Source organism: Lampetra fluviatilis, chromosome 67, assembly GCF_964198595.1.
Source record: "Lampetra fluviatilis chromosome 67, kcLamFluv1.1, whole genome shotgun sequence".
Lineage (NCBI taxonomy): Eukaryota > Metazoa > Chordata > Hyperoartia > Petromyzontiformes > Petromyzontidae > Lampetra > Lampetra fluviatilis.
In genome coordinates this window covers 3,077,692-3,089,714 of record NC_136341.1, presented here as the reverse complement: position 1 = coordinate 3,089,714, position 12,023 = coordinate 3,077,692, and the positions used below count along the sequence as shown (strand labels likewise).

General features: G+C 53.1%; 1 protein-coding gene across 1 annotated transcript in view; it reads right to left on the bottom strand.

Annotated features, from left to right (window-relative positions):
• Positions 1-6,364, bottom strand: part of LOC144952394 (choline-phosphate cytidylyltransferase A-like) — a 21,135-nt gene extending 14,771 nt beyond the window's left edge. Inside the window, exons 1-3 of the mRNA XM_078882787.1 lie at positions 6,257-6,364; positions 4,409-4,504; positions 433-532 (exon numbers count right to left, since the gene is read on the bottom strand). Coding sequence (XP_078738913.1) covers positions 433-532; positions 4,409-4,489 — 181 coding nt within the window. The 5' untranslated portion in view covers positions 4,490-4,504; positions 6,257-6,364. The remainder of the gene's footprint in view (positions 1-432; positions 533-4,408; positions 4,505-6,256) is intronic.
• Between the last annotated feature and the right edge of the window lie 5,659 nt (positions 6,365-12,023).

Sequence of the window (12,023 nt, the reverse complement as noted above, 5' to 3'; positions counted from 1 at the left end):
CACATGAAGACACGCGCACGCACACACGCACACACGAAGACACGCGCACGCACACATGCACACACGAAGACACGCGCACACACACACACACGAAGACACGCGCACGCACACACACACGAAGACACGCGCACGCACACACACACACACACAAAGACACGCGCACGCACACACACCCGAAGACACGCGCACGCACACACACACACACGAAGACACGCACGCACACACATACACACACACGAAGACACACACACAGACGCACACACACGAAGACACGCACACACACACACACACACGAAGACACACACGAAGACACACACACGCACACACACACACGAAGACACGCACACACGCACACACACACGCACACATTCCACTCTGGTGCTACTGCTACCGCTGCCGTGTGCCGCGTGCCGCGTGGTGCCGAGGGCTCACGGGGTGTTCCGAGGCGAGCCTGCGCCAGCGTGATGCGCTCGTACTGCACGCCGCTCCCCTCGTTCTCATCCGCAAATGCCGCCGGCTCCATCAGCCCCGTCTGTACGCACAAACGCATGTACACACACACACACACGCACACACGCACACACACACACGCATGTACACACACACACGCATGTACACACACACACACGCATGTACACACACACACATGTACACACACACACACGCACACACACACACGCACGCACACACGCACACACACACACGCATGTACACACACACACGCACGCATGTACACACACACACGTACACACACACAGTGACACGCGCACACACGCACGCACGCGCACGCATGCACACACACGTACACACATGCACGCACACATACGCACACACACACGTACACACACACACGCAGACGTACTTACACATGCACACGCGCACACACACAGACAGCATGTCCTGTATGACTGTATTGAGCGCAGAATGTGTCCTGTTCTCATGAAGCTGTTCTCATGAAGCTGTTCTCACGAAGCTGTTCTCATGAAGCTGTTCTCATGAAGCTGTTCTCATGAAGCTGTTCTCACGAAGCTGTTCTCATGAAGCTGTTCTCACGAAGCTGTTCTCATGAAGCTGTTCTCACGAAGCTGTTCTCATGAAGCTGTTCTCACGAAGCTGTTCTCATGAAGCTGTTCTCATGAAGCTGTTCTCATGAAGCTGTTCTCACGAAGCTGTTCTCATGAAGCTGTTCTCATGAAGCTGTTCTCATGAAGCTGTTCTCATGAAGCTGTTCTCATGAAGCTGTTCTCACGAAGCTGTTCTCACGAAGCTGTTCTCATGAAGCTGTTCTCATGAAGCTGTTCTCATGAAGCTGTTCTCACGAAGCTGTTCTCAAGAAGCTGTTCTCATGAAGCTGTTCTCATGAAGCTGTTCTCACGAAGCTGTTCTCAAGAAGCTGTTCTCATGAAGCTGTTCTCATGAAGCTGTTTCTCATGAAGCTGTTCTCAAGAAGCTGTTCTCATGAAGCTGTTCTCATGAAGCTGTTCTCACGAAGCTGTTCTCATGAAGCTGTTCTCATGAAGCTGTTCTCATGAAGCTGTTCTCACGAAGCTGTTCTCATGAAGCTGTTCTCATGAAACTGTTCTCATGAAGCTGTTCTCATGAAGCTGTTCTCACGAAGCTGTTCTCACGAAGCTGTTCTCATGAAGCTGTTCTCATGAAGCTGTTCTCACGAAGCTGTTCTCATGAAGCTGTTCTCACGAAGCTGTTCTCATGAAACTGTTCTCACGAAGCTGTTCTCACGAAGCTGTTCTCATGAAGCTGTTCTCATGAAGCTGTTCTCATGAAGCTGTTCTCATGAAGCTGTTCTCACGAAGCTGTTCTCATGAAACTGTTCTCACGAAGCTGTTCTCACGAAGCTGTTCTCACGAAGCTGTTCTCACGAAGCTGTTCTCACGAAGCTGTTCTCATGAAGCTGTTCTCATGAAGCTGTTCTCATGAAGCTGTTCTCATGAAGCTGTTCTCACGAAGCTGTTCTCATGAAGCTGTTCTCAAGAAGCTGTTCTCATGAAGCTGTTCTCATGAAGCTGTTCTCACGAAGCTGTTCTCATGAAGCTGTTCTCATGAAGCTGTTCTCATGAAGCTGTTCTCATGAAGCTGTTCTCATGAAGCTGTTCTCATGAAGCTGTTCTCACGAAGCTGTTCTCATGAAGCTGTTCTCATGAAGCTGTTCTCATGAAGCTGTTCTCATGAAGCTGTTCTCATGAAGCTGTTCTCATGAAACTGTTCTCATGAAGCTGTTCTCATGAAGCTGTTCTCATGAAACTGGCCTCATGAAGCTGTTCTCATGAAGCTGTTCTCATGAAGCTGTTCTCATGAAGCTGGTCTCATGAAGCTGTTCTCATGAAGCTGTTCTCACGAAGCTGTTCTCATGAAGCTGTTCTCACGAAGCTGTTCTCATGAAACTGTTCTCATGAAGCTGTTCTCATGAAGCTGTTCTCACGAAGCTGTTCTCATGAAACTGTTCTCATGAAGCTGTTCTCATGAAGCTGTTCTCATGAAGCTGTTCTCATGAAACTGTTCTCATGAAGCTGTTCTCATGAAGCTGTTCTCATGAAGCTGTTCTCACGAAGCTGTTCTCATGAAGCTGTTCTCACGAAGCTGTTCTCATGAAGCTGTTCTCATGAAGCTGTTCTCACGAAGCTGTTCTCACGAAGCTGTTCTCACGAAGCTGTTCTCATGAAGCTGTTCTCATGAAGCTGTTCTCATGAAGCTGTTCTCATGAAGCTGTTCTCACGAAGTTGTTCTCATGAAGCTGTTCCAATGAAGCTGTTCTCATGAAGCTGTTCTCACGAAGTTGTTCTCACGAAGTTGTTCTCACGAAGCTGTTCTCATGAAGCTGTTCTCATGAAGCTGTTCTCATGAAGCTGTTCTCATGAAGCTGTTCTCATGAAGCTGTTCTCATGAAGCTGTTCTCATGAAGCTGTTCTCATGAAGCTGTTCTCATGAAGCTGTTCTCACGAAGCTGTTCTCATGAAGCTGTTCTCATGAAGCTGTTCTCATGAAGCTGTTCTCATGAAGCTGTTCTCATGAAACTGTTCTCATGAAGCTGTTCTCATGAAGCTGTTCTCATGAAGCTGTTCTCATGAAGCTGTTCTCATGAAGCTGTTCTCATGAAGCTGTTCTCATGAAGCTGTTCTCACGAAGCTGTTCTCACGAAGCTGTTCTCATGAAGCTGTTCTCACGAAGCTGTTCTCATGAAGCTGTTCTCATGAAACTGTTCTCATGAAGCTGTTCTCATGAAGCTGTTCTCATGAAGCTGTTCTCATGAAGCTGTTCTCACGAAGCTGTTCTCATGAAGCTGTTCTCATGAAGCTGTTCTCATGAAGCTGTTCTCATGAAACTGTTCTCACGAAGCTGTTCTCATGAAGCTGTTCTCATGAAGCTGTTCTCACGAAGCTGTTCTCATGAAGCTGTTCTCACGAATCTGTTCTCATGAAGCTGTTCTCATGAAACTGTTCTCACGAAGCTGTTCTCACGAAGCTGTTCTCATGAAGCTGTTCTCATGAAGCTGTTCTCATGAAGCTGTTCTCATGAAGCTGTTCTCATGAAGCTGTTCTCATGAAGCTGTTTTCATGAAGCTGTTCTCGTGAAGCTGTTCTCGTGAAGCTGTTCTCATGAAGCTGTTCTCATGAAGCTGTTCTCACGAAGCTGTTCTCATGAAGCTGTTCTCATGAAGCTGTTCTCATGAAGCTGTTCTCATGAAGCTGTTCTCATGAAGCTGTTCTCATGAAGCTGTTCTCATGAAGCTGTTCTCATGAAGCTGTTCTCACGAAGCTGTTCGCATGAAGCTGTTCTCATGAAGCTGTTCTCATGAAGCTGTTCTCACGAAGCTGTTCTCACGAAGCTGTTCTCACGAAGCTGTTCTCATGAAGCTGTTCTCATGAAGCTGTTCTCATGAAGCTGTTCTCATGAAGCTGTTCTCACGAAGCTGTTCTCACGAAGCTGTTCTCATGAAGCTGTTCTCACGAAGCTGTTCGCATGAAGCTGTTCTCATGAAGCTGTTCTCATGAAGCTGTTCTCATGAAGCTGTTCTCGTGAAGCTGTTCTCATGAAGCTGTTCTCATGAAGCTGTTCTCATGAAGCTGTTCTCACGAAGCTGTTCTCATGAAGCTGTTCTCATGAAGCTGTTCTCATGAAGCTGTTCTCATGAAGCTGTTCTCATGAAGCTGTTCTCATGAAGCTGTTCTCATGAAGCTGTTCTCATGAAGCTGTTCTCATGAAGCTGTTCTCATGAAGCTGTTCTCATGAAGCTGTTCTCGTGAAGCTGTTCTCATGAAGCTGTTCTCGTGAAGCTGTTCTCATGAAGCTGTTCTCACGAAGCTGTTCTCATGAAGCTGTTCTCATGAAACTGTTCTCATGAAGCTGTTCTCACGAAGCTGTTCCCGTGTCTCCGTGTGGAGGTCCTCACGTATCGCGCCAACTTCACCGGCTGCTCCACATCCCCGTCGTCCTGCAGTAGCCTTGACGACCGTTTCCGTGACGACGCCATCGTCGCCGCGGGGACCTGACGAGACGAGAACAAAACCGACCAATCAGAGGCTCGAAAGATGAAAACAAAATGAAACAAGCCCCGCCCCCCCCCCATCCTGGCGATTGTCCAATCACAATCGGTGGGGTGAGATAGTAAACTACACTATACACTACACTATATACTACACTATAGACTACACTATATACTACACTATACACTACACTATACACTACACTATACACTACATTATAAACTATACACTACACTATACACTGCTATACACTACACTATACACTGCTATACACTACACTATACACTGCACTATACACTGCACTATACACTACACTATAAATTACACTATACACTGCACTATACACTACACTATAAATTACACTATACACTACACTATACACTGCTATACACTATACTATACACTACACACTACACTATACACTACACCACTATACACTGCACTATACACTACACTATAAATTACACTATACACTACACTACTATATACTACACTATACACTGCTACACACAGGGCAGGGTACACACACATAGGGTACACACACAGGGTACACAAAGATCCCCCGTATAGCCTTAACAGACTGTAGGGGCAAGTGCTGTTAGCGAGCACCTATGAAGGCCGGAACGGTACACGAGGGGGTGGGTGGCCAGCACCACGCCCGACCGCCTTTGTCTCCCTAGCGGCGATGTTTACACACCGCACCAGGTACTCATTTAAGGCTGAGACGACCTAGGGGAGGCCCAGGACCGGTTCAGATAATCGTCACTGGTGTTGGCCGTGAGCGGGAATCGAACCCGGGTCGCCAGGTTCATAGCGCAACGCGCTAACCACTACACCACCACTCCCCACACACACAAGTACACACACACAGGCACACACACACAGGGTACACACACCCAGGGTACACACACACAGAGTACACACACACAGGGTACACACACACACAGGGTACACACACACAGGGTACACACACACACAGGGTACACACACACACAGGGTACACACACACACAGGGTAGACACACACACAGGGTACACACACACACAGTGTACACGCACACACAGTGTACACACACACACAGGGTACACACACACACAGTGTACACACACACAGGGTACACACACACACAGGGTACACGCACACACAGTGTACACACACAGTGTACACACACACACACAGTGTACACACACACAGGTACACACACACAGGTACACACACACAGGTACACACACACACAGTGTACACACACAGAGTACACACACACAGTGTACACACACACAGGGTACACACACACACACACATAGTGTACACACACACACAGTGTACACACACACACGTGTACACACACACACAACAGGCAGGGCAGTCACCCTCCGTGCCCTCTAACAAACTCGGCTGACCACAACCCCAAAATAGTGGCCACTTGAGACCTCCTTCACATGCCAACTCGTGTCACGTGGTGCTGGGGGGCCGGGGGGGCCCCCCTCACCGCAGACAGCAAAAGACCCAAGGCCCCCCCCCCCTCCTCCCCCCCCGAACCTCAGTGAACCGTGCAGGGGAGATGTTGATGATGATGATGTTGATGATGTTGATGATGTTGGTGATGATGATGTTGATGATGTTGATGATGGTGATGATGATGTTGATGATGGTGATGATGATGTTGATGATGTTGATGATGGTGATGATGTTGATGGTGATGATGATGATGTTGATGGTGATGATGTTGATGATGATGATGTTGATGATGGCACCTGCCGGGTCTGTCCCGTGACCTCCTCCTGCACCTAGCCTGGTACAGCAGTCAACCCACGGCACCTGCTGGGTCTGTCCCGTGACCTCCTGCTGCACCTAGCCTGGCACAGCAGTCAACCCATGGCACCTGCTGGGTCTGTCCCGTGACCTCCTCCTGCACCTAGCCTGGCACAGCAGTCAACCCATGACACCTGCCGGGTCTGTCCCGTGACCTCCTCCTGCACCTAGCCTGGCACAGCAGTCAACCCGTGGCACCTGCCGGGTCTGTCCCGTGACCTCCTCCTGCACCTAGCCTGGCACAGCAGCCAACCCATGGCACCTGCTGGGTCTGTCCCGTGACCTCCTCCTGCACCTAGCCTGGCACAGCAGTCAACCCATGGCACCTACTGGGTCTGTCCTGTGACCTCCTCATGCACCTAGCCTGGCACAGCAGCCAACCCATGGCACCTACTGGGTCTGTCCCGTGACCTCCTCCTGCACCTAGCCTGGCACAGCAGTCAACCCATGGCACCTACTGGGTCTGTCCTGTGACCTCCTCCTGCACCTAGCCTGGCACAGCAGTCAACCCATGGCACCTACTGGGTCTGTCCCGTGACCTCCTCCTGCACCTAGCCTGGCACAGCAGCCAACCCATGGCACCTGCTGGGTCTGTCCCGTGACCTCCTCCTGCACCTAGCCTGGCACAGCAGCCAACCCATGGCACCTGCCGGGTCTGTCCCGTGACCTCCTCCTGCACCTAGCCTGGCACAGCAGCCAACCCACGGCACCTGCCGGGTCTGTCCCGTGACCTCCTCCTGCACCTAGCCTGGCACAGCAGTCAACCCATGGCACCTACTGGGTCTGTCCCGTGACCTCCTCCTGCACCTAGCCTGGCACAGCAGCCAACCCATGGCACCTGCTGGGTCTGTCCCGTGACCTCCTCCTGCACCTAGCCTGGCACAGCAGCCAACCCATGGCACCTGCCGGGTCTGTCCCGTGACCTCCTCCTGCACCTAGCCTGGCACAGCAGCCAACCCATGGCACCTGCCGGGTCTGTCCCGTGACCTCCTCCTGCACCTAGCCTGGCACAGCAGCCAACCCACGGCACCTGCCGGGTCTGTCCCGTGACCTCCTCCTGCACCTAGCCTGGCACAGCAGCCAACCCACGGCACCTGCCGGGTCTGTCCCGTGACCTCCTCCTGCACCTAGCCTGGCACAGCAGCCAACCCACGGCACCTGCCGGGTCTGTCCCGTGACCTCCTCCTGCACCTAGCCTGGCACAGCAGCCAACCCACGGCACCTGCTGGTGGTGAACGATAACTCGCTGGTGGCGTAACAGCAGCGACAGCGAATTTCTGAACCAGACCCCCCTGGTTCCAGACCCCCTCTGGTTCCAGACCCCCTCTGGTTCCAGACCCCCTCTGGTTCCAGACCCCCCTGGCTCCAGACCCCGCTGGTTCCAGACCCCCCTGTGATCGTACCGGACCCCCTGGAAGTGGACCCCCGTTACGCTCCCCGTCCCCCAGCTCTACACACCGTGTAGAGATGGCAGCGCTGGGGAGGCGAAGGCGGACGGGCAGGACGTGTGGTGGTGGTGGTGCCGGTGGTAGCGGTGCGAGTGTGATGGTGGCGATGGTGGTGGCGGTGGTGGTGGTGACGGTGTTGACGGTGGTGCCGGTGTTGACGGTGGTGCCGGTGGTGTGACGATGGCGGTGGTAGCGGTGTGAGTGTGGTCGTGGCGACGGTGTGGCGGTGGTGGTGGTGTGGCAGTGGTGCCGGTGGCGGCGACGGTGTGATGCTGGCGACGGTGTGGCAGTGGTGGCGGTGGTAGCGGTGTGAGTGTGGTGGTGGCGACGGTGTGGCGGTGGTGGTGGTGGTGCCGGTGGTGGGACGGTGTGACGGTGGTGTTGGTGGCGGTGGAGACAGTGGCGACGGTGGTGAAGGTTTTGACGGTGGCTGTGGTAGCGGTGGCGGCGCCGGTGACGGTGGTGGCGGTGACGGTGGTGGCAGTGTGACGCCTCCGACGCTGAACCCCCCCCTTAACAGGCGCTCGCAAACACCGCTCATCTGCCCCGCCTCCCGCGTGCCGACCAAGTGACGTGGCACAAAACCTTTGACCCCCTCACGGCCGCACACACGAACTACGACCCGCGGACTCTGTCCCCGCGGAGTGCCGCACCACCACCACCATCACTCCAGAGGCGGGGCGGGGACACCACGAAGGCAAATGTTCAGCACCCCCACCCCCTACGCTTTGGTAAAGTCACGTAGTTAGAAATTTTAAAAAAAAATGTAAAAATTTACTTAAATTTTTTTTTTTTTAATTTTTTTTAATTTCAAAAAAATTAAAAAATTAAAAAACCACCCCACAGACTGTGTGGGGCAAGTGCTTTCCCTAGCGGGGCGAGCGAGCGGCCGTGGAGGGCGACACGACTTGTTACACAGCACCGACTTGAAACTATGGGAACCGTGTGTGTCTAAAGTGTATCTGTGAGTCTCTCAGTGTCTCCGTGAGTCTCTCAGTGTCTCTATGAGTCTCTCAGTATCTCTATGGGTCTCCAAGTGTCTAATAAGTGTCCAAGTGTACACGTCGTTTCAGCTGACACCAGTATCAGGGTCTCCGGCACGCACTGTTCTCGCACTCGTCCGTGGGTGCGGCGCGAGCCAGCTATTTCCCCGCGGCAGTTTGGCCCCAAGGGGGTTGCCGTCCCGGGATGGGCGCAAGCTGTAGGGCCTCGCAAGAGACACGCACGCAACGCAGACAAAGGTCCCCCGTATAACCTGTTACGGACTGTCGGGGCAAGTGCTGTGAGTAGCAGCAGCAGCGCTTGTGAAGGCTACCGGCGCTGTGGCACACGAGGGGGTGTGTGGCTACCAGCACCACGCCCGGCCGCCTTTGTCTCTCCCCCCAGTGGCAATGTTCATTAGACACCGCAACACCAGGTACTCGTTTGAAGCTGAGTCGACCTAAGGGAGGCCCAGGGTACCGGTTCAGATAATCGTCACTGGTGATGTTGGTCGTGAGCGGGAATCGAACTCGGGTGGCCGGGTTCATAGCGCTAACCACTACACCCACCACTCCTCACACACACACAGACAACAACAACAACCGCCATTCGCTACTAAGTGGCGGTGACGTCACCACAAAGCTTGTGCCAGGCCATGTGCACCTTGAGGCCACGTGAAGTGTCGAACGCCCACTGGCAGGAGGTCACGGGGCAGACCCAGTAGGTGCCACGGGTCGAGTGACTGAGATGACTGGCTGATGCACCACCTGTGCCCCCTACTGTGCCAACTTGCTGTGCTTAGCCATCCGGCGCTCCGCTCGTTATTGTGAGCGTCGCTCCTCCGCCCTCCGTTGTTGTTGGAGGGCGACTGCCTCCAACTGCCCAGTAGCGTCCTTCACGAGCCTCCTCCACAGAGGTCGATCTTGACACCGCTGGTACCAGTCATCGGCAAGTCCACTCAGCTCCACGTCCTCCTGTACCACATCACTCCATCTCTTCTCTAGTCGTGCCGTGCCCGTTTTGCCCCCTCGATCCGGCCGAACAAAAACTGTTTGGGCATGTGGTGGCTGGGCATGCGGACTACATGACCCAGCCAATGCAGCCTTGCCTGCCGGAGCTCACCGATGGGACTCTTTCAAGGATTTGTGAGCTGCTTACACAATCCAGCCTTGTAAACCCAGGATGGATCGTAGGCAGGCCAGCCTAAATGTTTCTAACCAGCGAAGATGCTCCATTAGGGGGGTTCACGTTTCGCAAGCGTAGAGAAGGGAGGGAATGACTGTGGCCGAGAAGACCTGAAGCTTCGTGCGGAGCGACAGACCAGGTAGCTTCCACACAGCGTTACGCAACCGATGAAAAGATATTGCCGCTCGACTGATTCGGAGTGAGACCTCCGCTGTTAAACCGGAGCCAGTCATGAGCACACTGCCCAGGTATGGGAAACTCTCCGCTCTCTCCACAACTACCCCATCACCGATTGGGAGTTGTGGGGGTGGAGTGTCCAATAGTACAAAATACCCAGGCAGGTGCTTTGTTTTGGTGGGCTGATGGTAAGGCCCCATCTCTTAGTGGCACGCTCCAGTTTCAGCAGCAGCACCTCCAACTCCCCCCATTCTATCTGTACCAAATGGAGATTCCCCCGGTACAGCTGTTGAAGGCTTCATGAACTACGTGATTCAAATAGATGTTAAATAATGTGGGAGCCAGAGGACATCCCTGTCGCACCCCAAGGTGTACAGGGAAAGGCTCCGACTCCCAGCCACGTAGTTTTACCCGGGCCCGCTCACCATCATGAAGGTCCTTAATGATCGTGAGCAGAGGGTCAGGGACTCCGAAAGCACGAAGAACAACCCAGAGCTCAGGCCTACTAATGGTATCATCGGCCTTGACCAGGTCAATAAAGCAGAGATGTAGGTCTTGTTGGAATTCTCTACACCTCTGCTGTAGCAGACGGACAGAAAATATGGCATCTGTGCAGGACCGCCCTTTCCTGAAACCGCATTGGGGCTCTGCAAGCCTCTCCTCAGCGTGCCTAGCAAGGCGATGTTGAATAATCCTTGCCAGGACCTTACCCGGTACACTGAGGAGTGAGATGCCCCTGTAGTTGTTACAGTCTGTGCGGTCCCCCTTCTTAAAGAGGGGGACCACCAGGGCATCCTTCCAATCCTGTGGAACCCATCCAGCGGTCCAGACTGTTGTTATGATGTCATATAAGGCAGTCTGTGTACAAACGCCACCCTCCCTCAGAATTTCGCTTGGGAGATCATCTCTGCCCGGTGCCTTTCCTGGTCTCAGACGAAGGATCACCTTAAGTACTTCCTCAACAGATGGCACCTCAGCCAGCCACTCACAGGGGGTGACCTCTTCCAATATTTGAGGCACCGCAGCCTCAGAAGGGTTATCCCCACTTTGTGCCATGATGTTTTCCTGGCTGAGGGATTTCTCCTCCCCCAGGACCTCACAGAAATGCTCAGCAAATCCCCAGACCTGTTCCTGGGGGTCGGAGATTGGATCACTGTTTATTCCCCCGAATGATGGTAATAGGTGTGGTGCTGCAGGTTACTTTTTTGATGGAGTTAAATAGTGATTTGTGATCGCGGGCCACTGAGGCAAACTCCATCTCCTCAGCAACCCACGACCACCACCCATCCTTGCAGCGCCTCACGGCTCTCCGAACCTCCGAGCGAAGGCTGCAGTAAGCCTCCTCATTCTCTGACGTGGGATGCTGTAGCCGATGAGAGTGGGCCTGTCGCTTTTTCTCAACTATCCTGAACACCTCCTCTATCAGCCAGGGTCTCTGGGGAGGTCTGGACCGCGTACCCAAAGCAGCCATTGCAGCTGCATGAGTCACAGTCCTAAACCTCGCCCATTTACCCTCGACATCAGGAGGAGTGGAGGACGATGCCAACCCCAGCTGCAAGCTATGATGCAATTCTCGCTTGCAACTTTCATCAGCTAGCTGAGACCAGGCCACTTTAGGTTGGAAAGGGGTCCTGGGTGTACACCCACCACCGGAATGGAAGAATGGCAGGCATATCTTACAGATGACTAGTCGATGGTCAGAGGGCAGATCAGCTCCACGGTAGGTCCTGGTGTCAAGGACATGGGCTCGCATCCGCTGGTCCGTCACTATGTAGACCAGCAGATGTTCTTGCTTGGACCCGGCATGCATCCATGATGTTGTGTGGATGCGCCGATGCCGGAAGAGCGTGTTGGTAATTACAAGCCCATGGGCTGCACAAAAATCTAGCAGCATCCTACCGTTGTTATTGAGCTGATC